The sequence below is a fragment of the Larus michahellis genome, chromosome 5, assembly GCF_964199755.1.
Source record: "Larus michahellis chromosome 5, bLarMic1.1, whole genome shotgun sequence".
In the NCBI taxonomy this organism is placed as follows: domain Eukaryota; kingdom Metazoa; phylum Chordata; class Aves; order Charadriiformes; family Laridae; genus Larus; species Larus michahellis.
In genome coordinates this window covers 60,449,088-60,474,153 of record NC_133900.1, presented here as the reverse complement: position 1 = coordinate 60,474,153, position 25,066 = coordinate 60,449,088, and the positions used below count along the sequence as shown (strand labels likewise).

The 25,066-nt window shown below is 38.7% G+C and overlaps 1 protein-coding gene across 4 annotated transcripts in view; it reads left to right on the top strand.

Annotated features, from left to right (window-relative positions):
• CLNK (cytokine dependent hematopoietic cell linker) overlaps nucleotides 1-25,066 on the top strand; it is a 46,173-nt gene that overhangs the window by 7,319 nt on the left and 13,788 nt on the right. For all 4 annotated transcript variants that reach the window (XM_074587602.1, XM_074587603.1, XM_074587600.1 and 1 more), the window contains 12 exons: nucleotides 1,111-1,190; nucleotides 1,496-1,541; nucleotides 4,379-4,407; nucleotides 4,751-4,770; nucleotides 6,118-6,246; nucleotides 9,309-9,336; nucleotides 12,939-12,957; nucleotides 13,992-14,067; nucleotides 15,252-15,292; nucleotides 19,209-19,342; nucleotides 19,719-19,796; nucleotides 19,935-20,090. In XM_074587602.1, coding sequence (XP_074443703.1) covers nucleotides 1,111-1,190; nucleotides 1,496-1,541; nucleotides 4,379-4,407; nucleotides 4,751-4,770; nucleotides 6,118-6,246; nucleotides 9,309-9,336; nucleotides 12,939-12,957; nucleotides 13,992-14,067; nucleotides 15,252-15,292; nucleotides 19,209-19,342; nucleotides 19,719-19,796; nucleotides 19,935-20,090 — 836 coding nt within the window. The remainder of the gene's footprint in view (nucleotides 1-1,110; nucleotides 1,191-1,495; nucleotides 1,542-4,378; nucleotides 4,408-4,750; nucleotides 4,771-6,117; nucleotides 6,247-9,308; nucleotides 9,337-12,938; nucleotides 12,958-13,991; nucleotides 14,068-15,251; nucleotides 15,293-19,208; nucleotides 19,343-19,718; nucleotides 19,797-19,934; nucleotides 20,091-25,066) is intronic.

The window sequence follows — 25,066 nt, the reverse complement described above, 5'->3', positions numbered from 1 at the left end:
ACACTCCGTGGAGGATTTAAATCATTAAAAAACTGGGGGGAAATCCTAGATGAGGAAGAATGGAAGCTGGAAACCAAAGAGATCTGAAAATACAAGATCAATATATGTATGAAAGCTTGCATCAGTTCACATCAAAGTAAGCAAAGATTTTTCTACTGATTTTTGTGGGAGTTAGTTTGATGTCTAAACAAATAGATGGCTTTTAATTTGAGTAAATTTAGCAGCGTGTGAGCAGATCACAATCAGTCTGAACATCCAGATATTCTACGTTACGTTCCAAAGACTCGTCTGCATATTTTATTTGGAAATCTGAAATAAATTCCAAATACTGTTTTTATCTTGGTTAGTAGTGAAGACTTTCAGTCAGCATGTTTTGTTGTTTATGTAAGACTGTCCTGAAATACCAAAAAGACCCCATTTTTGTTTTGTGATTTCAGAGAAAACACATTAAATAAAAAGCTGCTTTTTGCCTGTGTGCTATGCCCACTAACTATAACATGGCAGGATACAAGAGCGAGGAAAGGTCTGAAAATGTATTTCAAAAAGGCAAAACTCGATGCTAACATCCCATTTTGCCATCTTTCCTAGACAAATAACAATGCCCTTGAGATATAAAATTAATGACTCGAAAACCCATGCTAGTGTACAACCTGTGCATTTCTTTTAGATGGCCATGGATGCAGTATTTATTAAAAGCTAAAGTGAAAATTAAAAAGCTCTCTAGAGAGAAAACTACCCCCCCGCCCCTCACAAAACTGGAACACCACAACGGCGTTGCCAAGAACAAAGGTTCAGATGAAAAAAACAAATTCACTAATCTATTCACAGTTCAGGTCAAATGTCTCCCTAAACTGTGTATCAGCTTATGAAGGCTTTTTTTTTTTTTTAACCCCAGTGAGGAGGTTAACCGTCAAGCTATTACCAGGGTCACGCTTATGTCCTCAATACAGCTACTGAAATAATGGGGAAATTCTGAAAAGGGAAAAATTAAAAGGCTATAAAAATGGCAAGATCTGATCTGAAAAACACATTTTGAACATTAAAACCTCCTCCTCTTAAAACATAGTATTGCTGAATTACTCAGGCTTGCTTTTTCTTCCTCTTTTACAGATAAACGTTGTTTAAGGCCTTCAGGTACCACTTCCTCAGCGAACAACCAGCACACATCTCAGCCCCCTCAATACTCAGCTGTAAGTAAAGATCTTAAGCCCTAGTCACAAACAGATTTCCCCTTTTCTGTAACATTATTTAAAGTTAAGCACAGTCTATTTAAAGTCTTAGCCGCATCATATTTGATTGTACAAGGTCGCACAAGTTCACATGAGCCGTTCCTGTTTCACTTTGCACCAATGCTTTCACCACTTGCTTTCACTTGTTGACTGCTGGGGACCCACCATGTATTAGAGGCATCCCAGTCAAGAGCAGCGCTGTGTCTACTAGCCATAGTTTCAAGGATGATGAGTAACATCACATCTTTATTTTGTTTTATTAACAGATACACACGCCTGTTCTAGAGGGGAGGAGCGCGCCAAGTGCTAGAGGTATAATAAAAAATATCCACCCGTTTCTGCAATCAGAAATAGAAATTGTTTCAATTTTTGTACATAAGCAGAGATCGCGGATGATAGAATAGACATGGGTTTCAGAACAGCAGCCACAATCATACTACAAAATTTGCAATAATGTTTCAACTACCTAACATCAAAGTAATTATTTACAAAAGGAGATATATTTTACCTCATGAGCTCCCTGTTCCTTAAGCCAGGAGAGAAAAAAGCCATTCAATTTAAAAATCAAGTTTTCTTTTTCCCTATAATTATAAGGACATAAGAGAAGGATTGAGTGAAAGTCTGTGTCTCCTGAACTGTTCCACCAAAGGCTGCAAGATCCCTGCTATGCTTTACTTCTCTTTCTCATGATCTCATGCTTTTGGGCTCCCTGTCCTTCTCAGGCATCTTGTATGAATATATTGTAAAGTGTAATCTAATAGCTAATTTTAAATAGTAATATCAACTTCAGTAATTCCTACTAAGGACTTACATCCTAGGGTAACTATTTACAAAAGCTGTTTGACAATATTCTCCTACTAAGAATATGCTAATTATATGGTATATCACCTAGTATACATTTTTTTCTCCACTGCTTTACCGTTAACTGTAAATTTGCTTCAAAATGCTATAATTTTCAGTCACAAATGTACCTTTAATTTTTGTTTGTTCTGTTTTGGTTTTTGTGGTGAAATTGGAGACAGACTGCTACCTTACTCATCAAGAGCCTAGTGAGGTGTCCAACTATTAGTCCTTTGATTGAATGTTTCACTCAATCATAAGATTATTTTAAAAGTAGGTTTCTATATACTTTTCTGTATACTTTTTTATATTTGAGATACTTTAGATGTAGCAGTATCTCATGAAGTCAACTACTGAAGGACAAAATATCTGATTAACCTTGAAAGGAAATGGTATTTTTTTTTCTCTTAACATTTCCAAATCTTTGGACTATATGCAGAACACTGTCAAAAAGAATGCAATTGCCAAGCCAGGAAAACATGATCCTTTCTATGTTTGCTGGAACATCTGATTTTCAGAGAGTAAGATCAACAGAAAAATAACCAAAGAAGTCCATGCAAAATAGAATTTGTTTCTTTTTTTTCCTTTTAGTTCATACTATAATACAAAACATAGAGCCAAATAATTCCTCCAGATTATGTGAAAGTAAGCACTATAAAGTTTGCCAGATGAAAGGTTAGACTGACTCTTCTGAGAAAACCCTGACGTAGCTTGTAAAAAAGCTGAATTGAGAGAAATTCGAGTAAGCCAGCTTCAAAACCTGCAGAAATCAGTAGCAAAGGTCCCACTGACAGTTTGCCAGTTCAGCCAAAGCCTCGAATTCCACCAGGGTTTAGTAGGTTGGATTTACATGTTTGTCTGCCTCGTTGAGACTTGTGCTGGCGTTAAGAGAGATGCACCAAAGACAGTGGAGGCAGGTAAACTCTGCTGTGTGAGATTGCAACTTATGCTTTGTTTTAGTATATCTTGAGCTAATACTGTTTACACAGGAATCTATTATTTTTAGATAACTCCACTGTTATGAGATGTATCTTTACATACCCAGTGCTATTAAATGGCTTTGCCACCAGATGGCATGAACAGCACAGAAGAATTTTTTGTCAGCTGTTATTTTCTAGAATTGCTAAACATTTCAGGTACTGTTATTTTATTCAGATAAATTTGTTATGGTTTACTTGAAGGAGAACTTAAGATACATTGCATGTCTTTTTGCATTAGTTAGGACTTCACTACGTAGAACTTATGAAAATATTTTCAAAATCAAAATCTAGTGCAAATAGAGTAAAACAGGTTTCTTTATTAGTAAGATGTCCTATGTTCATTTAAATAATCAGTTGTATTTTGTTAAATTTGAAAACAAACAAAAAATAGATTTACTTTCATCAATTTTAAAGACTTTTCTAAATTCCTATATAAAAATCAAAACAGACAAAAAATGCATCCTGAACAGTTTGATAAGCATATATATAAAGACTCTGAACAATATTTAAATTTACAATGCCTGAATAAACATTACCCTCAAGTGTTTCATTCTGAAAGCCAGAAGTAAAACCAAAGTTCACTCTGTTTTGTCAAGTATCATGATGATTTTATTTCATTTCATATTTTAAGTTGAAAAAAACCAAAAATACATGTTTTCTCCTACGTTAACTTTAACTAATTCCTAGTTATGTCTCTTATAAAATGACTGCTTGTGAGTGATATTAAAAATATTTACTTGGCTACAGCACAAGATTTTCAACCCTTCTATGATTGCCATAATTATCTAAGTACACTTAGTCTCGTGTTTTATATGGAGAGAAGCAGAAATGGTTGAGAATGAGTTACAAATTGCATCTGAACCCATCCAAAAATCCATCCTTAAAAAAGGCTAAATGAAGTACAGATTGAACAAAATCCACGCCAGGTGCATCAAGCCTCATGCGGAGCCCATTGGCCTCCACGCGGCACAGCTAATGGAGATGCTGTCCAGCGACCTCCGTCTCAGGTCTAGGCTGTGACTTGCCTTCATTCCCACACACACCAACCTCCTACTGAACCTCTGAAGCTTCCAGCCCTAGGTTCACAGAAATTAATGCTTCCCATTCGGTAGCAGGAAATGTTATGGAGATGCAGATATGTTAGGTAGGACGTTAGGTGTGGAGAGAGAAACATGACCTTGGAGCAAAGAGTTCTGGAGGTTGAGCTGGGAAGGGGGAAGGATGGGGCTGGACTGCCAATAATAACAACAGTACCAGAATAAAGTTATGCCTTTATTTGTGAATTATATGGAAAGCACTCTATTAACAATTGTTAATAATTGTCTTTAGGAGAAAGAGTGAAAACACATGGACCCCAGGTAAGCAGAATCTTTCATCAATTAGAATTTTTACAGGTCATTTTGCCATTGAATATATTTTTAAAAGCTCACTGCAATTTTGCTAGCACTAACTAAAGGATAAGAGAACTCCTATCTGCAGTCCTACGTTATCTCACTTATTTGCATTCATGGTTTATGTAGATATCTTTTACCCCTCAGTGATTTTAAAATGGCATATTAAAGTATGATGTTATGTTTTGTAGAGTACACAAACCCTTTAACTGTTGACACAGGCATGTCTGCTTAATCTAAACCCTTTACATTTCTCTTAGTAAAACAAGGAAAGAAGTTTACACAGATTTTTGTTTCCTCTCTTTTCCAGAACCCTGTGCCTCCCCCACGGTAAGACCACATAGGAGATCACTTACCTGTGGTTCCTCCGGGAACTCAGTGCTAATGAACGCTCATGTCCACCTGTACCACTCATGGTAACGAGATGACTGGAAGTGAGCCAGCATCCTTTTACTACCTGGCTCTGTCTGGACTTTTTTAGCTTCTGAAGTGAAATTAGGGAGAGCAAAACATGAGTTATTAGTGTTGACAGCTGGGGCTGTCAGGCCCAGATCTCTAAAATCAACTTGGCTGAGCCTACAACCAAGTCAAAAGCCTAGAAATCTTGAATGTGGTTTAACCCAGGTATAAATTGTTGTGAAAAAAAAAAAAAAAATTATCTTCCGTCAGTTTGTATTGGTGCCTTAGGCTCTGTTCACCATGATAATATTGACTTGATTGCCTTTTAAATCTTTCTGCCAATTTTTAACTACAAGTCTAAGTCATGTCCATAGAAATCAACTGGAATATTGCCACTTACTCCCATAGAAGATGGGCCCAGCTCTATTCCATGAATATATTTTTCTATTATATGCCAACAAACAAATAATTAATCGCTTCTTGATCTTTTCATCCCTAAACAATAACTGCTACAATTAAGACACCCTTTCAAAAAGTCATCCAGGACTGACAAGCTTATTCCTCAGTGCCTATAAGAAGACTGCCATAAAAGTTGTAAACAAGTTTAACACATGATTCGCATTACAGACATATTCAGATTATTCTTTAAATTAAAAAATTAAGTAAGACCATAAAAGGACAGCGCAGCTTCACAAATTCAAAACTGTAAAAGTGCAGAAATAAGAACATTCTTATTTCATTATTCCACCATATTTCACTATTTGTTTCTATTTGCATTATGGTGATCAGAATGGTTCTTTATTCTCCCAGCTGGAGCTGGGCTATGACTGGCAGGTCTCAGAGCATGGGCAGAGCGTGCCCACAGCTGCCAGGAAAACCCTGGGCAGGTGTTAGCTGTGAGTTTTCTGGGATGAAGGGCATTTTTTCCTGTGTGTCTGAACTGCATGTTCCCTGGCTGGGCCTTATGCACAGCCATATCCACCCACAAACATCAACACTGGAGAGCTGTACTTGGCACATATTAGTGAAGCACACGGAAACGGTGTTAAGTGGCACGTAACGCAGTAATGTCTTGCAAATGTAGAATATTATCCAAAATTACTGTTGCTATTGAAGGGCCCCAAGAAGCTCCTGGACCTGAGCTAAACTCAGCACAAATACACTGAAATGCTCTCAGAAAGTTCCAGCGTTTTACTTCCTGTGCTTGCACTTGCAACACAGTCCCTGAGCCTCCTTTATTCCCTAATAGTTCTTCAAATTCTCCTTTGACTTCTCTAGGCCTCTGAAGACACTGCCAAAGCAATATCAGCCACTTCCTCCAGAGCCGAAGATAAGCAGCCAGTTCTTTCACACGAGGAAAACGCTCAGCCAAGCTCACACCTTTCCAATATCAGCAAAAGTCACAAGGTACAGGTGCATTCCTCATCCTCATTCCCTGAGAATCAAAATACTCTCCCTGGTCAAACCATGAGACTTTACCTCCACTGCACCTCTGCTTTTACTTAAGAAAAAAGAAGTTATTCTTTAGACAGCTGTGAATAATTGAGAGAAGTGGTATTTAGCGTAATGTGACACTAGCATTTTTTAAAGAAAAAACTGCTAAAACAATGGCAAAGAAGTAAAGGAGTAAAAAAGTAGGCAGAACTGTCATGAACACTAGGGTTTTTCCTACTTTTTCTTACTAACATTCAGTGGTTTTGCCACCACTTCTAAGTAAAAACAATTGCACTTGCTTAGCACAGTTGGTGAATCAAGCGACGGGGAAATACACTGACCGCACCAGAGATACAGAAATACACTCCACATCCCAAGGACGTTACATTCAGCAAAAGAAATGACTAATCTGTGTCCAGAAGTCTTGTTCCAGCCCATGAGATGAATGAATCCAGGCTACAAGTGGCTTCTTGCCCTTTCCATCTTGCCCTCCTCTGTCATACACCACCTGTGTTAATTCAACATCCTGACATGGCAGTGTGTATGGGCACCAAGCCCTGAAGCACAAACCCCTTCTGTCCGGCTGTATGACCAAGCATACGCATATGTCAGGTTATGAGACTGGTTGCTTTTTTCACGTAACACTTATCTAGTCAGACGAGCATGTATGTATGCTGCTCGCTGCCACATAACCAGATGCGTCTGTTCTCTTGCTGTGTGACCAAAACAAGACATTCATAAATGGGGATGATGGTGGAAACTTGCTGGGAAGAGGAATGACACACATCCAGGGGCCACATAATGCTCAAATGCCTCTCGATCTATTGCACCCAAAAGTGTGGGCAAAACCGAGCTGTGCCAATCCTGCCCATCCTTCCATAAGTAGTTTCAATTTCAGTCCATCAGGATGTAATCTTGCTTCATTTTACAAAGGTCACTACAAATCCCATGGGGGGGGAAGGCAAATAAATCAATGAAGTAATCTTCTGCTTAAAGTTAAGTATGTACTTCAGGAGCGAGCTCTAAGTATGGTGTTGTTTTTCTTCCTGCATGATGCTTAAGTTCTTTCATGGATTGGCTTCCAAAAGCTGTTGATTGTAAGACCTTTTATTAATACGAAGTAGCTTCATACTCATACTCGTGACCTGACCTATAGCTGCGAAGTTCCAAATCCCACGACTGATCCCCTCCCTCAGTAGGGCAGCGCATATATTGAAATCTCTGTGAGAACTGTTATAAGCCATGTTTGCCAGCAGACATCAGTATGCAAAGCACTTGGATTTGAAAGGTCCTATTATAGAACCAAAATCTATAGTATAAATGCATGTCATTTCTTATGATAGAATTAAAAAGCAGCAGCAAAAATCATAACCATCAAACTCCACACTGCAGTTATAGATACCAAAATATTTCTAATAGATTTGGGTTTTTTTAATCGTACTGGGTTTTTTTTAAATCACATGAGTAAGAGGCTAAGACCACACACGATCTGGGGAAGGCACTTCACAAATTTCCCACACAAACATTAAACTCCAAATATTTCTCACTCGTCTTCAGTCCAGTCACAGCTTTGTAAGGAGAAAACATACGTATGAGCTGCAGTGTGGAGGAGTACGGCGCTACAGCCATTATCTGCTAGACTGTAAGCAAAGCTGTCAAACCACAGACGTGATTTAGCAGTGCAAGTCCTGTTTTCCAACAAGATTTGGAAGACTTATAAAATTAAACACATCATTATTTATACACTCTATAAATAGCCTCATAAAATATATAGGCATGCGTAGGATCCTGGAACGCATGTTAGAAGCTTTGGTGAGATTTAAACTTTACATGCCTGTGGTAAGCAGGCCATAGGAGTGGCACGTCCCCTCATGGTGGGGGTCACCTTTATTATCGCTTAACTTTACCACGCAACCCAATGTCTTGAATATAGGCTTTCACGTGTCAAATAACGACCTTGCCAACAAACTGCAGAAGCTAACGCAAAAGCAACTATCCAAAACCAAAACGGTTCCTCTACTTTCTCCTAGCCTTCCTGAAACTTTCCCCTAACAGATCATTCCCAAACTTCTTTCCTCTTTAACCCTCCATGCTGATGTTTTTAGCACAGGCACAAGGAAGAGACGGCTTCTCGCTGAACCGGTGTTGAAAAATTGCTCCCAGGGTTTTCTATACTGTGTCTTCCTTGTACATTCTCTCTGGCTGATTTAGCAAAATAACTGACTGTCCTATTTTCTCAGTCCAGGAGGCCAGCTACACAGGGACTAAATCCTGGAGCCTTCAAAAAACTACTAGATGCTTATCCACACTTTCAGTTACTAAATAACTTCTAAAATCTGGTCCTCTGTCTCTTTTATTAAGAGATGTGTGCTGCTAAAAAGCATGAGTGTTCATCATGAGGACATCTAACAAAAGATGTCAGAATCAATACGTTGTCCCTTTTGAGGGGAGAATATTTTCTGACAAACTTTCTCAGGAAAGGAGATTCCTGTTGGTCAGGCATATCAGGAGAAGGCAGAAAAGTACCTAAACACCTACTTGAATCAGGACCATGAGAAGCAGTCTCCATTCCTCTTCTCCTGGTTTGCACGTCCTTTCCTCTGCACTTTCCATTCTGCCTCTGTGAATGTTTCATTTTTGAAACTCTTCAGTCTTCAAGGAACTCACCTCCATTTATAGCTGACTTCAAAGTTCATAATAAGACTTTCTGGCACGAGATTAAAAGTGTTGAAGAAATCTGAAAATCATTCATATCTCTTCTCCCCTCCTCCCAGAATAAATCCTTAACAAAGACTTTGCTCATTTACTATAATGAATTCAGTGGATGCTATTCCTTTTTTATGGAACTCCATAACCTTCTCCCGCAAATAATTTATGTAAAAAAAATAACCAGTCTCTGAATTTCTGTAATAAAATCCTTCCCTTGCCAAGGGCTATTAATTTTCAGTGATAATGTAATCAAAGTATTTAAGTACTCAAAGTGATTTTTATTTTATGATAATGAAATGTTTTGCATATAATTCTTTCTTTTCCAGACATCTATCTGTTAAGGAACTAAACGAAGTAAGTAATTGTCTTTGTATATATTAGAACCATAAAAACCATACACGTTCCATGGCTGTGCATCCTCTCTTGTAAGGGTATTTTAGCCTATTAGGTAAAAATACTATAAGAATCATATTAGCGTTGGGTAATAAGTGTATCCATCTTTGATGTGTGCAGCATTTTCAATAGCACTACTCTCTGAATGGCAGGTGAGTTCCTGAAGTTGCTTGCAGAAATTAAGACATGCATACAGTGCAAAGCTACCTTCTCAATTACCTACATAAAAGCATATCTCGTAAGGGCCAGACGCTGCGGATGCCTACGAATGGTGAGCAGCAGGCAAGACACTCTCTTTCAGAGAAACAGAGATTCCACATGGATTTTTAAAAGCAGAAAATTGAAATTATAAGGTCAGTAGAGGAGCGTAGTAGCATTACTGTGATGTAAACAGAAGGCTACCTCAAAACTAAGATAATCCTTTTCAATAAGAGAAATAAAAATTGACAAATTTTATACCCAGAATGAACCTCACCTATTACTTCCCCCAGCTCCCTTCTCCCCTTCCCCCAGGGCCTCTCACAAGTCCTGAAAAAAAAAAAAAAAATTCCACCACCTCAGCCAAATGGCAGCTTTGCCTGCAAAATAACTCCATTGGCGACTGAGGGGGCCACCACACTGCTGCTCAGGCACCTGCGGGGTTCCACGGCTTCCCCCAGCTGAACCCCTCGCTGCCCTGCCCAGCGAGGCTGGGACCACAGCCACAGGGATGCATGGTCCTCGCCATCCTCTGAGCCCAGCACAGCCCCGCACAGCGCAGCCCACCTGCCCAAGCTCCCTCTCTGCTAGTTCCTCAGACCTCCTGAGTTATGGGCAGCCCAGTAAACCCCAGTATATCCCCCAGTTCCTCTCCCACTGAGCCCGCCCTCCAGCTCACAACCCACCTTCCTCACAGCCGGTCTGCAAAGCTCCACCAAGGGCAGCTCTAGGCTCCAATCACCACAGAGACATGTACAGTCTCAACACCAGCGATGCTGAAGCAGCAGCGGCTCCGAGTTCTCCTGTCTGACAGAGGTTAAAAGGGTTCTTCTCTCCTTCCCCACATCTCCAAGCTGACCACCTCTCCTCCAGCAACCCCTGCACCAGTTTGTTATGGGCAGAGGGCAAAACCCGAGAGAGGCGATGCTAGGAACGCACCTATAGGCATATATAAAGCAGAAAGCAGTAACTTTTACACACAGAGTGGTAAAGGCAAGTGATTTTTCTTTCTCAGTTTCTGTAAAAAAAGTTTTTAACACGTTCCTTCACTTTCTACTTTGGCCAATGAAGTAAGGCAGAGGAAATGGGTTTAGCAATAAAGGGGTTTAGTTTTGACAAGTGGTTTCCTATAAGATGTATTGAGATACAGCCCCCACAATAATGCAGAGTGTTAAAGGATGTTTGTAAAATTCAGAGATAGGTTGTAATTTATGGCATTTTGTGTTTCTTACTGAATGGTCTATTTACTGCACTAATACATTTCTATTGTACTGCTTTTTTTAATCTCATTGCGAGGGAAAAGAGGAAAGAAAGGAATCTCTAATGCTAGTTAAGCCCAGCCATTTCCTACAACAACGGGTTGTAGCACAAATCTATAGTCTAGCTCTAACTTTCAAATCCTTTGAGTTTTTCTTCTCCACAGTTCTGACTGGGAGGCTGTCCCAAACCTCACTCCTCCTGTGATTAGAAACTCTTTCAGTTTGGAAGATCATTACAGAACATGGTTTGATTGCAATATTGCAATTAACATTTAATGCTACAAAATTTTATATTGGCAAGAAAGATAATATTTTAACACAAAAAGCTTTGTCTTGTCCTACATACTGACTCATTACAAACCAAATATGAAAATGCCCCCAAGAACAATAAATGTCTTACATCTGCAATTAATATTTCTGGCTGGGCACTGTACAGCTGCACAAATACACCTCCTAACAGGCTTTTAGTTTGGCTACATCTTACAGAGAGATTTTGTATATCTCATAACATGGAAAAGATAAAATTTAATTTGGATCACTTCCCATTCATATAGATCTGAAGACATAAATAGTTTCATTGCGACCAGGACAGAGCGTGCCCTTGTCAGGGTTTCAGACACCAAATGGCAGGTCAGTAGATTTGCGAGCAGGACTGCCCTTCACCGGGACCTGGACAGGCTGTAGGAAAGGGTCAAGAGGAGCCTCCTGAAATTGGAAAGGACAAATGCAAAATCCTGCCCCGGGGTGGACTAAGATCCTTGGCAGCAGCTCTGCTCAAAAGGACTTGGGGACCGCAGGCTGAACACAAGCCACTGGTGTGCCCTTGGTGGCCATAAAGGCTAACCGCATATCAAGCTGTATCAACAGAAGCATAGCCAAGAGATCAAGGGAAGGGACTATTCCCTTTTACTCATCACTCATTAGACAACACCTGGAGTACCGCACAAGGTTGCTGTTGACAGAGTGGGTCAGCAGAGGGTCCTCAGGGCATGCCGCACCTGCCCCGTGAAATGATGCTGATGGAGCTGGGCTCCCTTAGCCTGGAGGGGGGCGGCTCTGGGGGAACCCAACAGCAGCCTGCCACTGCCTACGGGACGATTATCAAGAAGGCAGAGCCTGACACTTTACAGAGTGCACAGTAGAAGTATAAGAGGCAATTATCTTGAAATGAGGGAGTTTTCAACCAGAAATAAGGAAGAAAAAATAATTATGAGGATACTTATGAGGGTGTTGGAACAGGTTGCCCAGAGAAGCTGTGAAATCTATGTTCTGGAGGTTTGCAAGACCCAGCTGGACAAAGCTCTGAGCTCAGGTCTCATCTCGCAGTTCACTGTGCTTTAAGAAGGAGCCTGGACTAGAGACCAGCCTAGGTTTCTTCTGACCTGAATGAGAATATAAATTTCGAAGTAACGGGAAAACACTACTGGGGAAGTAACTTCTAAGGAAGACTCAAAGTGCAACATCTACAAAGAGTAAAACTTTCTTCTCTTTAATGTTTATGTATTATAGCCTTGTGTGCATCAACTTAACAAACACAATAATTACTATTGCCATGTGAATCACAATAACACAGAAATACAGTGAAAGTTTGTGAGTCAAACTCTGGTCTTTAGGCACCTGTCTATCATTCACTTCTTTGTAACATAATATGCTGAATTAAGATTTCTCCACACAGTGATTTTGAATGAAGTATCTGCCATGAGAGTAAAAATAATTGTACTGTCAGTTAAGGAGCCTGAAAAGAAATGACTAATTTTAATCTTTGGGTAGTATACCTCCAGTCAATCAAAATCAATCACTTGATTTAATACAAGATCAATGAAGGAAAACCATATTCTAAGTTAAACTCACGCACCATAGTCATCACGAAACAGTGATCACTGCAGTAAACCATACGTTCGCTTATACCCCTAAAAATTCATCTCTCATTGTTGCCAGTGGACTGAGATCAGCATTCAGCCTGAGTTTTTGACAAAGTGATCAGGTATTAATGATTGAATTTCTATAAATTGTTTTAAAATAAAAAGATAGTTGGGTCTGTTGGGGTAAGTTCAAGTTGGGAATCAAAAGAAAAATATTTACTGTCTATGTTATCATTTAATATAGGCACCTGGAAGAGAACAAGGTTAGTATTTAATAATATGATATTAATTTGCTGTCTGTCTTTCCTATTCCAATAACAAAATATTCTATCGTTAAAACTCCAGCTAAATTGATCAGTACAGGAACTGTACAGTACAGTACAGGAACCTGACATCTATCCTGCTATGTAACATCAGGCTGTCTGGCTCTATACTCAAATGAGTAAGAGACACCCCCCAGGTGTAAGTCTGCTGAGAACAGAGAGATTTCGAGTGACCTCAAGTTGTGGAAGATGTAGCGGAAAAGAGGAATTTCACTCGGCATTAACTACAGCTATTTGGGGAACTAGGTTATCACATTTGTTCCGAGCAAATCAAAGTCTTAAGGTCCTGGGGAAAATAAGGATATCCCAAAGAGAAAAGACTGGATCTGCACAGAGAGTATCTCCCCTTGAAAGAAAGTTTTTTAAAAGCTTTAGGTTTTTAAAGCTACAAAAATCAGAGTTTTAAAAACATATCAGTTCTTTAGATGTACATACAGCTTGGAAAAACCAGCTTAAGCCACTCTCTGTGTACGTGTGCATGAAGGTCCACAAAAAAAAAAAGTTATTCTGAAATACTCTGAAAATAGACACAGGCTACGTGTTTTTTTATGGTGTTTACACCTCCATGTTAATGTGTTCATAATTTCCTCTGGCATTTTCTTTTGCAGATTAAGGCACACTTTACTGATTTTGAGCTAGAAATAGTATTGACTGCATTAATACATTCAATGCCTATCTATCCTGTCCTATAAAAAGGATTTATGAACTCTCTGTATACTTCTAGTACAGCAGTCTGCATTATTTACCATTACATTAAGCCATATTTGGCATCAGGAAAACCTGTAACATTCAGTACTAGTATAAATGTTTCCCACTGAAATCACTAACTGACTCATTTAAGCCAGACTGATTAGCTTTTTCTATTGAACTGCCTCCCCTCATGTATGAGTTTAAGTTACTTCATGATAGTTGCTAGACATTGTCAAGGTTACACATACGACGAAATAGTAAGTTCTTATTCTTTTTATTAATAGTTACAGATTTGGGGAAGAAACCCGAAATATCTTTTCAAGGACAACAGTATAAACCAAAGCAACATCCTGAAGCCAGGTAGGAATCTGAGAATTTCATGAGTTTGTAGTGGATGCTTCAAGGACTAAACATTCTGCCCTAGAAAATTATACTTCACTGTACAATAAGAGCAAGATGATATCACTTTCTGATGCCATGTAGTGATATATTATGTTTTGCCTTGATGCATGACAAGAACTATCTTTCAGAATTGCTTTCAAGCTATTGTAATTCCACATTCAATTTTTATCTTTAATAGCATACTACTGTATTACATTTTTGTCTCACTTTCCATATTAGTGTGTTAAATATATTGTATAAAGAAGCTCTGCCATCTCCAGCCTCAACATTTCCTCTCTCCCTTATTTTCTATTTTTATATACAAAGAATACACACTTGGCCTTTCAAATGCCAATTATTCTTCCATAGAAATCAGACACAGTTGCTCCTATTTTTCTTTTCTAACCTACACAACTCTTTTCTAAATGTGCATTTAAATCTATATCCTCCTAAAATACTCACCAAAAACCAAAAGTATAGGATAAAGTATAGGAAGTATATGAATGATTTCACATCTTTCCTAGATAAATACAGAATCTCTCATCTAGCCTTGTTTACAATGATGGCATTTCTCCAAGATAGAATTATTGTCTGGAGTAAATGTGACAGTATTTGTGACCCCTAGTATTTTGTTTCTTCTTGTGTGGTACCAGAGCCTCCCATGTGAAGTTATTTGGTCGGTGCTCTTCCCAGTGTAACCGTTCTAATTAACGGAACAGCAAAATACCAGCTGGGTACTCAGCAGCAGTCTAGAAAATCAGAAAGGACAAGGAACGACCGCTCCCTGGGTCTTCCTACAGAAGGACTGGGAACATCAGGTGAAATTAGCAGGGAACAGGCTCTGAACGAACAAGAGCAAATTGTGCTTCTCTACACATGCAGTGAAAATGTGAAAGTCCTGCCTAATACTCTTGTGGAGGGTAAAAATTTATATCACTTCAAAAAATGGCTGGTGAAATTAATGGAAGAGGAATCTGTCAAAAGATGCTGAATACAAAATTACCACCCAAAACCCAGGAAGGCCTAAAGCTGCAATCAGTAGAGGAAGGTGTATTTGGGGAAAGCACAGCTACGCATTCCTCTCTAATTTTACTCTTATTTAAATGCTTGCCGCCAGCAGAAATATTTTTCTGACAATTCTTTCATTCATTTCTTTCTCCTAGCCTTCAATGTACACGGAGCTCTAAAAGCAATTGCAGCTCAGGTAAGAATCAAAGATTGCTTGAAAAAATAAACCGGGTGGGGAGAAATAAGAATAAGAAACAGATTCGTGTTTCTACGTGTGTATGTCTGCACTGGGGATTTTCTATGCGCAGAGTTAGTGCAAAGGGATTGTTAATGAAAACAAGCACAGAACAAGCAAAACAATGTCACAGTCAATAGTAGCGAAGAAACAAGCAGAGTTACCTGCTCGGCTATACCCCATGCCCGGTTCAAGCTAAGAAATGCCCAACCCAGAATGCAAGTGTTAAAGCATCGCAGACCCCAACCCCAGAAAAGGAAGGGAATTTGGACGAGCCACTGAAGGACAATGGGGAGGAGAATACAAATTGGGCATACAAAGAGACACCCACGGAGAACGAGCATGCTGTGAGCACAACGGCCTCTGCTTTTCCAGGCAGAGATGCAATCAGCTGGGCTAAATGTAAGCTACAGATGTTCAGGACATTATAAAGCCGCTACTATGGGTTTAATGCCTTTGTGTTAACAAATACATTGATCCTTGAAGAAATTGCTTTAGATTTATCCCAGATTCCTAGAGGGAAGGATTTATAGGTGCCATTATCAGGCAGGTTTGTCAAATTATTATGGTTGGAAATAGGACATCCCCTGGACTGTGTGGTTTTACCTAAGGGAATATACTGGACGCCAACATTAATATATTGCCAAGAAGCAGCCTGTGGTACCGCTTGCCCAGGAACTGTGGCAACGTCCCTCTGCTCATTTTCCCTGGCTTTCTTTAAGATTCCCAGAACTGAATGCAACACATAGGAGCAGCATCGCTTGATTCATACGCACACTGTGTCCCTAATCTTGGAGGCAATACCTTGACAAACACTACTAAGTTGTGTTAGCTTTTTGCTGTCATATCATATTGTATCTGTTGTCCACCAACCCTTCTACCTAATTTCTTTTAGAAAAACATGGCCTCATTAGTATTTAACCCCAAATTTCTGTGGCTCATCCCTACCTTTCAATATAGTTACACCTGCTTTAAAACGTATTTCCATAAACCCCGCAAAAAAACAGAAAAACACCCGGCATCTACCCACAGACTTTTGAAAAGCAAAATCCCTTTATTAGCCAAACTTCATAGTAAGAATTGTGTAAGAAAAAGAAAACACCTATCATTCCACTCTGTAAATACGATTTCTTTTTGCAGAAATGCATACTAAAGATAAAAGATGCTGTAAAGGAAACTCTCTGATAGATTTATCTTTCATGAACAGATTCGTTGATAAAGAGGTGTATCTATACCTTAGATGGAGTACATTCAAAAAAACCAAAAAGACCAAGGTCATGCAATTTGTATGTCATTAAAACACACAAGCCAAGTTAGCTCATGCTGTATCTCCAGTCCTTAAAACGAGAGTTTGTACCTTCGGAGACCCAGGGGCTTTTGGGACCAAGGAATCATCCATGCTGGTAACTTCCTACTGTCCTTGACTACACTTACTATACTTTTATATTTTCCCTTAACTGCCTTTGCAGATGCTCTTTTGTATTAAAAACCCTAAACTGTGCCAACAACCTATGAGTTCCATGACGTGAATTTATGGTAAAAGCAAATAACACCAGGAAGAACATATGGGCTATATTATTTTTTCAGATAAAGTGGGATTCACCTTAACTCCCATTCATTGTCAGGCTAAAGAAGCCCACCTCCCCCAGCTTTGTTTCACAGGCTCCAGCTCCCTGACTCTGGTGGTGGCCCCCCACTGAGCCATTTCTGGTTATTAACATCCTTTTCATGCTGCAAGTGCAATTCCACACACTCTCCTCCAGATACCAACTAAAAATCCGTCTTTACGGAATCCACAAAGTTCATCTAGGTCTGTTCGTTCCTTTTCTCAGCAGTCTCTCAGTCTTTTTCCTACGTGCCCACACATCTCCACTTCAGATGCTTCCTACCATTCCTATCACTGCTCTTGGTCATTCAGGCTCTCTGGGAGAGCGCAATCTCCTTTTCCCTCTGTAAATTCCTTGCCCTCATGAAACAACAGGGACAGAACAAGTGGCCTCTGCCCTTGCTATCCTACAATTTCCTCTCAAGTCCATGTTTGTATTAAAAAATATTTAAAGAAATACTAGTTTTATTAAGCTTATATAAATATCCTTTTTTTAATCCTATGTAAGTACATATTTCTCTCTCTGATATTTTTAGCTTTTATTGTTCAAACCAAATGATTTTCTGTTCAAAAAATCTAAAACATTCTTCTAATTTCTCGACGAGCCGTTGTTAACTCTATCCCAGTCAGACCCAGAGCATGAGCATGACAAGAGAAGTTTCCACTTCTTGTCCCACAGTTTAAAACATACCAGAAAAATTCTACAGAACATACGCAGCACCGGTGACAAAGCAAACATGGCCCAGCTGTGGGCTCTCTTTTTAAAAATACAGTATCTGGGGATAGCGCCAAAAATGCAATGTGAACACAAACACCAATATCAGGATCCAATAAGCTGAACGGTGACATACTCACATTCTGACAACTCAAACTGATTGCAGAAACATAATGGAGGCATCTGATCCCAGACCCTTTGAGCAGTGATTTCATTGCTGAATGGACCGGTTGCCTGCTGAAGATCGTGGCTGTTTGTCTACTGAGATAAGCGGACATTGTGAAACACGGTGAAAATTATTATTCTGCTGTAAAAAGAGTGTCTTCCAAGTCAGATTTCTTTAATATTCTGTCATAAGCTATATGTGGGCAGAAAAATAATAAACTGATAAAGCATGAACAATAGATAAAACATAATACTTTGGCAAACAGTGCTATCTGTTGCGACAGTAACCAGAACGAAAAAGATGGAAGCCACTGATAATCATATTTTTCTCATTTACTCTTACAACAGACACTGGGTCGTTTCTCCCATCAGCATTGCATGAAACAAACAAAAACGCTTTCCATTGTAGAGCAGGATATGATTTATTTTTTTTTATCTTCAATTAAGCATTTTCTCCCCATGTCATGTACCTGCAGACTGCGCTTTACCTATACACTGAAGGTACACTATTGCTTTTCCTCGGGCTGTTTCTGCTGCATCCTAATCGGACTCAGCCCGAGCCTCCCACATTACGCCATGCTTTGTGTTCCTGCCCTATCCCCTGAACTCGCACGGCTCCCCAGCGACACAGCGAGCAGCCCTAAATGGCAGCCCTAAATCTACAGACGGTGAATCACATTTGCTTTGGGTGGATGGTTTTCAGCCACGTAAGCTCCCTGGGCCAGCTGCCTTCTCAGCAGTGCAGTACAGAGCTGGAACACACAGCCGGGGACCACCACCCACATCTTCTTCTTAATGCAAGAGCAAACTCGCTTCTTGGTCCCAAGTTTGTTAATTGAAACAAGTTGCAGAGCAGACCAAAATTCATCAGCACGGCAGAACCTCTGTATCCTTTAAGGTTTCAACAGCTTGGTGGAAACACTGCTAGCTCTCAGCGGGATAATAAGGGGCTTTAATATGATCCAACGTAACAGCAGCTCTGATCCAACACAAATACAAGGGGCTCAAAAGGTAAAAGTAGAACAGAATGAACCATTACACTTGTGGAATACAAATGTACTATATTTACTATTTTATTTAACATTTGCTATTTTATTAATAGTTTATCTTTAATATTTTCCTATTTCCTGTCAATTAAAAAACATCAGGAAACTCATGTGTTAAATCTCTGGGGGCATGAATCTGCAATCACCAGTGCTGCATTAGCACAAGACAGCTAATTGACACATAATTGACAGCTCTATATTTTGAAGGTTCATATCACAATACTGTATTTCCAAACTGTAAATGCTATTCTCAGACTTAATAAGTAAAACTGATAGGGTATAATGAAACTATAACTTAAGTTTAAAAAATACGACTTTTTTTTCCTTCTGAATTTACTTTTACAGGCTCCACGTTAAATGTGGAGAACTCGTCAGTGAAGAGGTCACCATCTCCTACACCGTACACAGCACGCAAAGATAAATCAAAACATTCACTTGTAAAACGGGAAATGCAACCTCTTACCCAACAGACTGAAAAGGTAAAGAATGCTTTGCTTCATAAAGAGGCAAGTTTTTAGAAAACAGGATTCTCACTATAGGGCACACACCCCCCATATGAACTGTGATTTACTCAAAACATTTCCTCAAGAAGTTAAACGGTCTGAAAGCTGTGGGTATTCAGCAGCCCTGAAAACAGTCCAATATAAGCTCTTGAAACCACGGATAAGAATTTACATGTCTAATTTGATTCAGATTTCCTCCAGGACTTCTCCATACAGATGCATTGCAATTATTTTTATAAACTGTATTAAACTCGCTTTAAATACAGATTAAGTATAATCTGTTTTCACTGGCTTTTGCTTCTGCCAGCTGTGGTTAATTTCCATACACTAATTATGCTATCTTAAAATTAAGGATTTAAACAAATATGAATGGTACATTGGAGAATATGATCGCCATGAAGCAGAGAAGGCACTGTTACAGGAAAACACTGTAAGTACAATTTATGTCGAAACCTGGAGTGTAAACTCTTGGAGAAAGTGTCTGTAAACTGTCCACGATGGCTTACAAGTTGTTGGGTTTTTTTGTGAACTAACCATACAATCCATAATTTAAATCCGTGTCATACAGGATGAGACATTCCTGGTTAGAGATTGTTCAAAGAAATCAAACGCTGAACCGTATGTTTTGGTTGTCTATTACGGAAGAAAAGTATACAACATTAAAGTACGTTTTCTGGAAGAGAGCCAACAATACGCACTGGGAACAGGGCTCAGAGGAGAAGATGTAAGTAAAATCCCATCTAATGTTATAGTCTATTGCTTTCATGTTGCACTCTTCCCCTTTCATTAAAGTTTCTTTTACAATACTCTCATTTCAAGTATGTCAAAGTATCAAGCAACTTAAAAATAGTAATTTAAAACAGAATTTTACATACCATGTTCAAATTCAGAGTCAAATCAATGTGAAAATTTTCTAAGTACTTCTGATACTTCTATCTACTCTAAGTAACACCTGCGAAGTAAATGGGAAAGAAAAGTCCTCCCTTTCTAGGCACACATATTATTTTAGCATGTTTTTAAACTTGTTATAAGCAGATATTTTAAAATATATACAACTCCACATATCTGACAACATAGCCTGTTGTGATTATTGCTGCTTAATGTCTCCTATTGTCTGCCTCTCATATAGCAAAAGGGGAATCAATATCTCCCAAAAAAATAATGAGGAAACAGGACAAAAGTTTTCATGGATGTTCAGGAGCAACTAAGTCACATGGGTCCTCACCAATCAGTCTTTCAGATATGGTAAATTTCAATTAGAAAAATCCCTTTAGATTAGCAATGCTTTTTTACATAATTAAATTCAATTATATTCATGATAAGAGTCTAATTCTTATTCTACCTATGCGGTTAAATAACAAATACTGTATCTGCATGTCTTTCACATAAGAAAAAAGAAGTTAAAACTGAAACAGTCATCTCTATAAAGATGCGATACTTGCAAAACAAAGTTAAAACAAAACTTAAAGATTGCTCAGCTGAGCATGAAAGTCAACATAAGGGAGGACCAGCTGCACAGCAAAGAAGCAAAGCGACAAACTACGAGTGTTATTAGCTATGTAAATGACAGACAGAAATCCAACTAAGGTGAAGCAGCAAAGCCTCTGTAGCTGAATCTTCAATTACGTCCTTTTTATGCGTGTCAATACCTTTAAAACTTACCTTTTCTATATAAAGACTTTAAAAAAAAAACTGAAATCAAAACTGACCCAAGCTAACTTGATAAAATTGACGGGTCCAAGATTTACATTTCGATTCTTATTAGAAAAGGTGGGATAGGATTCGTGAGCTTTCAGAGATGAGGGGCAAGGTTTACTGGCAAGTTGTTCTTCAGGAAAAATGGTTTAATAGTGAGGGAAAAATACCTTTCAGTGTTCAAGCACACTGAAATAGTTTGAGAAGCTGAAGGACAGAACAAATCAAGAACTGTACTGCAACTACAATTACCCTGGCATTGCTGTAGTGAACCACCAGTCTTCTGTAAAACATCAGCTGCATTTCTGAATTGAACGTCCCAGATAATTTCCTGGAGTTTTAGTATCATTTAGGAGAAAGCAAGTTTAGTTTTCCCTGGTTCTTACGTTGTTTAGTCTTCCTGTAATGACCCTGACAAAAAAAAAAGGCTCAGATTAGAAATAACAACTGGCTAAAAATATGGAATGGAACTGAAATATGGGTCTCTACAAGATGATGTAGTATGTGTACGGTACGCTACAGAATAAACACATACAACTACATTTTCATCATTTTAACAGATCTAACAATTGAGGTAACTAGAAAATTACCCAAACAATACATAAACGATTTGAACAATTTTTACTGAACTAAAAGGAAGGAGAATACAATTCCTCCCAACTCAGCAAATACCAAAATATACTGCTTTGTTGTTTGTTCCAACTTGTGCACAGAACGTCCATAACAGCAGGTCTGGACTGACAACAGTCAAATTGTAAAGTAACAATTCCAGAATAAGGATTTCAAGCATCTAGTTAATAACCAAAAGTGTATCTAAGACTTGGCTCCACGAGGCCTAAACTGTCATCATGACATGTTACTTTAAGCCTTCTTTTTTTAATATTGAGTATTGTTTCTCTTGAATTCAGAAATTCTTCCACAGATCAACTACAACAGAAACATTTCAGAAGTATTTTGCTAATCAGCTACGTGTAGTACCAGGGAGACACAGAAATGACAGCCTCTCATTTCTATCCATTATTCTTAGCAGCAGATGTGAAAATTAACACTGGACTGGACGTGAAACACATGTGCAATAATGAACAATTAATGGCACCAACCTTGCTCAGCAGAGCTACTTCCATCTCAGGCAGTCTGAAAGGATTCCCTGAAAATGCACTTTCTTGAAAACTGTCATCTCAATTTCTGCACCTCACTTAAGATTCTTATCTCAGGAGGGTGAAAATAATTTGTAAATCTGTGAATTACAGCAAAATTGCTGCCTATAATTTTCCAATGCCTGTTAAAATGCTTTCCAGAGCCCTCTCCATTGTCCCTCTCTTTGTTAGACCACATTTTGCAGTATGCACTGTGCACACACCAGCTGCTTTATCTAGATTAGCTGAATAGTCCCTCTTCACCTGCTAAAGAGAAAACAACCTAAACAACAACAAACAGGTGCAGACCTATTACATTTCTCCCCAGTTGTTCACTCTATTCAAAGGTTCAATCTTACTGATTTTCTCCAGCATGTTTTCACTTTTGGATTAGTTTATTTCCATCCATCAAAAACCTGTTTTTTCCTACACACCATTATGCAAAGTTTTTGTTATCCTATTGCAACTCTTGCTTTTTCATATACAGTTCACAAAGTATTAACACTTTGTATGATCAAAAAAGACTTCTGATTAACAATTTACTGTATTTAATTCAACTTTCATGAATGCATCATTAATTCTCATATAGCCCTCTAAGGCCATAAGGGGCGGGGGGGGGGGGGGGGGGGGGGGGGGGGGCGGAAGCACTGACCCTCATATTTGTGTTTATTTTTTAAAAATGTTACTTCTCTGTCAATGTGATGGTGATCAACAGCAAGTAACTGAAGTCCCATGCAGTTAAATTAGTATCAAGCTGGAATATAGCGAATACAAACAGAGAAAAAAACTGTTAGTAAAGCTGTATCTTTTGCTAGCAATTTAGCCACAGATGTTCACATCTACGTACATATTTCATATATTATACTGACCTGACTAAAGCCAAATCACATAAAGCTATAAGACCAGATCCCCAAACAAGATATATATGGAATTTAGGCATTTACATTCAAAATTGCTGTCCTGAGCACCATCGACTTGGCTGTTGTCTTCCCCCACTCCAGTCAATCTTCAATATTAAAGATCCAGAGATACCTGTAATGCCGCTTCTTCTCATGTACACCGTCCTTTTGAAGATAAAGAAATCAAAAGCTTGTTCACATTTAAAGCTGATCATGACACAATTTAACTATTTTTCTTATCATCTTTGCAAAACTAGATCTGCCACACACAAAGTAAGTTTTCAGCACGTCTGCAGCATCAGGCTCAACTCACAACACAACAACTAGAAAAATCAAAGGCAGGAGCAGGCTCCTCTTACAACTCAGTGCCTGTTTAACACAGAAGCTTAGAGCACGGCTCAGCGTCTATCTCTGGATCTTGCTGTTCTGGCCACAGATGTTTTCTCCATCCTCACCACTCCCGACCACTATTTGCAGTCACCTTTCATTTTCAAACCATTGGTCATACAAGTCACACCAATTCAACTCAGTTCATTTCAAAGTGACCTTCCGGTCTGTGACTTGAATGACAGTTCAAGGACAAACAGTTCTCATTCAGGATGCGTGATGTAGTCCACAGTCCTACCACCACCCCCATGCAACTCATAACCACATCTTTCCTTTCCTTGAGACCCTATTCCTATCTCCCCACAACAGCCTGGAGTGCTCATCACTATGATGTCTAAGTCAACTTCATGTTCGAGCAGCCATGAAGAGACTCAGAGCTTAAAATTTTAAATCTTACTAACTCAAATAAGAGTACAGGATGAAATAAAATAGGAAAACAGATCTAAGTACAAGCTGAGACATTTTCCCTCATTGCCAAAAATCTACAGCTTAAAGGTACAGTAATGAATAATGTGACATTAGCCTAGTCAAGCCACATTAAATTTCAAAAGCAGATGAACAATTGCAGTAAGACTTTTTACCTTTCCAACCAACAAAAAACATCAGAAAATAGAAAAAGAACTCATGCTGATAAAGAGTGCATTTAGAATAAAAAAAGTTAGGATTACTTTGGCATGGCATGAAATAAAAACCATAGTTTTGCCTAGATTTCTAGTAGCAATAGTGATCTTGAACATCAGGCAAAGACAAAAGAGCAAAATGAAACAAACGTATGCAAGTAAAAATTATCAAAACAAAACTTTAAAAAATTATCACACTGGTTTTGAGATCAAATAATTTTCACCTTAATACAGGAACAGTTTTACCAAATCACAGATTTAATCAGATTCTCAGTTATAAACTGGGTGTGGATCAGCTAGAGATGACAGAGAGTACCATGAGATACCATCACGTATACAATGAATGCCCATGTTTACAGTAAATGTGATATAATATAGATAAAAAGTATTAATGTCACAGTAAGCTTGCATTACTGTGTACAGTTCTAGTGATTTAATACCAATGAGTTCAAAGACTAGCTCAAGAGGAGAAACGTGTGATGACAGCTCAGTGGTGTGATGATGAGAGTTCACAGGTTACACACAGGGAAGAGAACTATTTAAACTGAAGGACTGCTAACCCTTGGAATGGCAGGATTAAGAGACTCCCACCAGGACAGGTGAGAATAAATACCTTGGATAGCTTTCAGTTGCTGCTCGATCAGTTCAGGAATCTGGAACCACATCTTTATCATTTTAGGAACAGGCTTGGAGGACATCATTGTTTTGAACACCAGAGAACAAGACTAAAACCCTGCTGAGAACCTTCTTGTTCCATACTTTAAAGGGATTTTGTAGCAACTTTGTCAGTAAACTGAATGGGAAAATAAAAGGTACATTTAAAAAAGTACAAAGAAACTTGGAGTATAAAATATCATGCACTGCTAATTAAGTGTAACTTTTGACAGCTACACTTAACTGAAGTTAGTTTAACAGAAAAGTTGGTAATGATTTATAGTTGCTTCATCTTTTCAACATCTATCA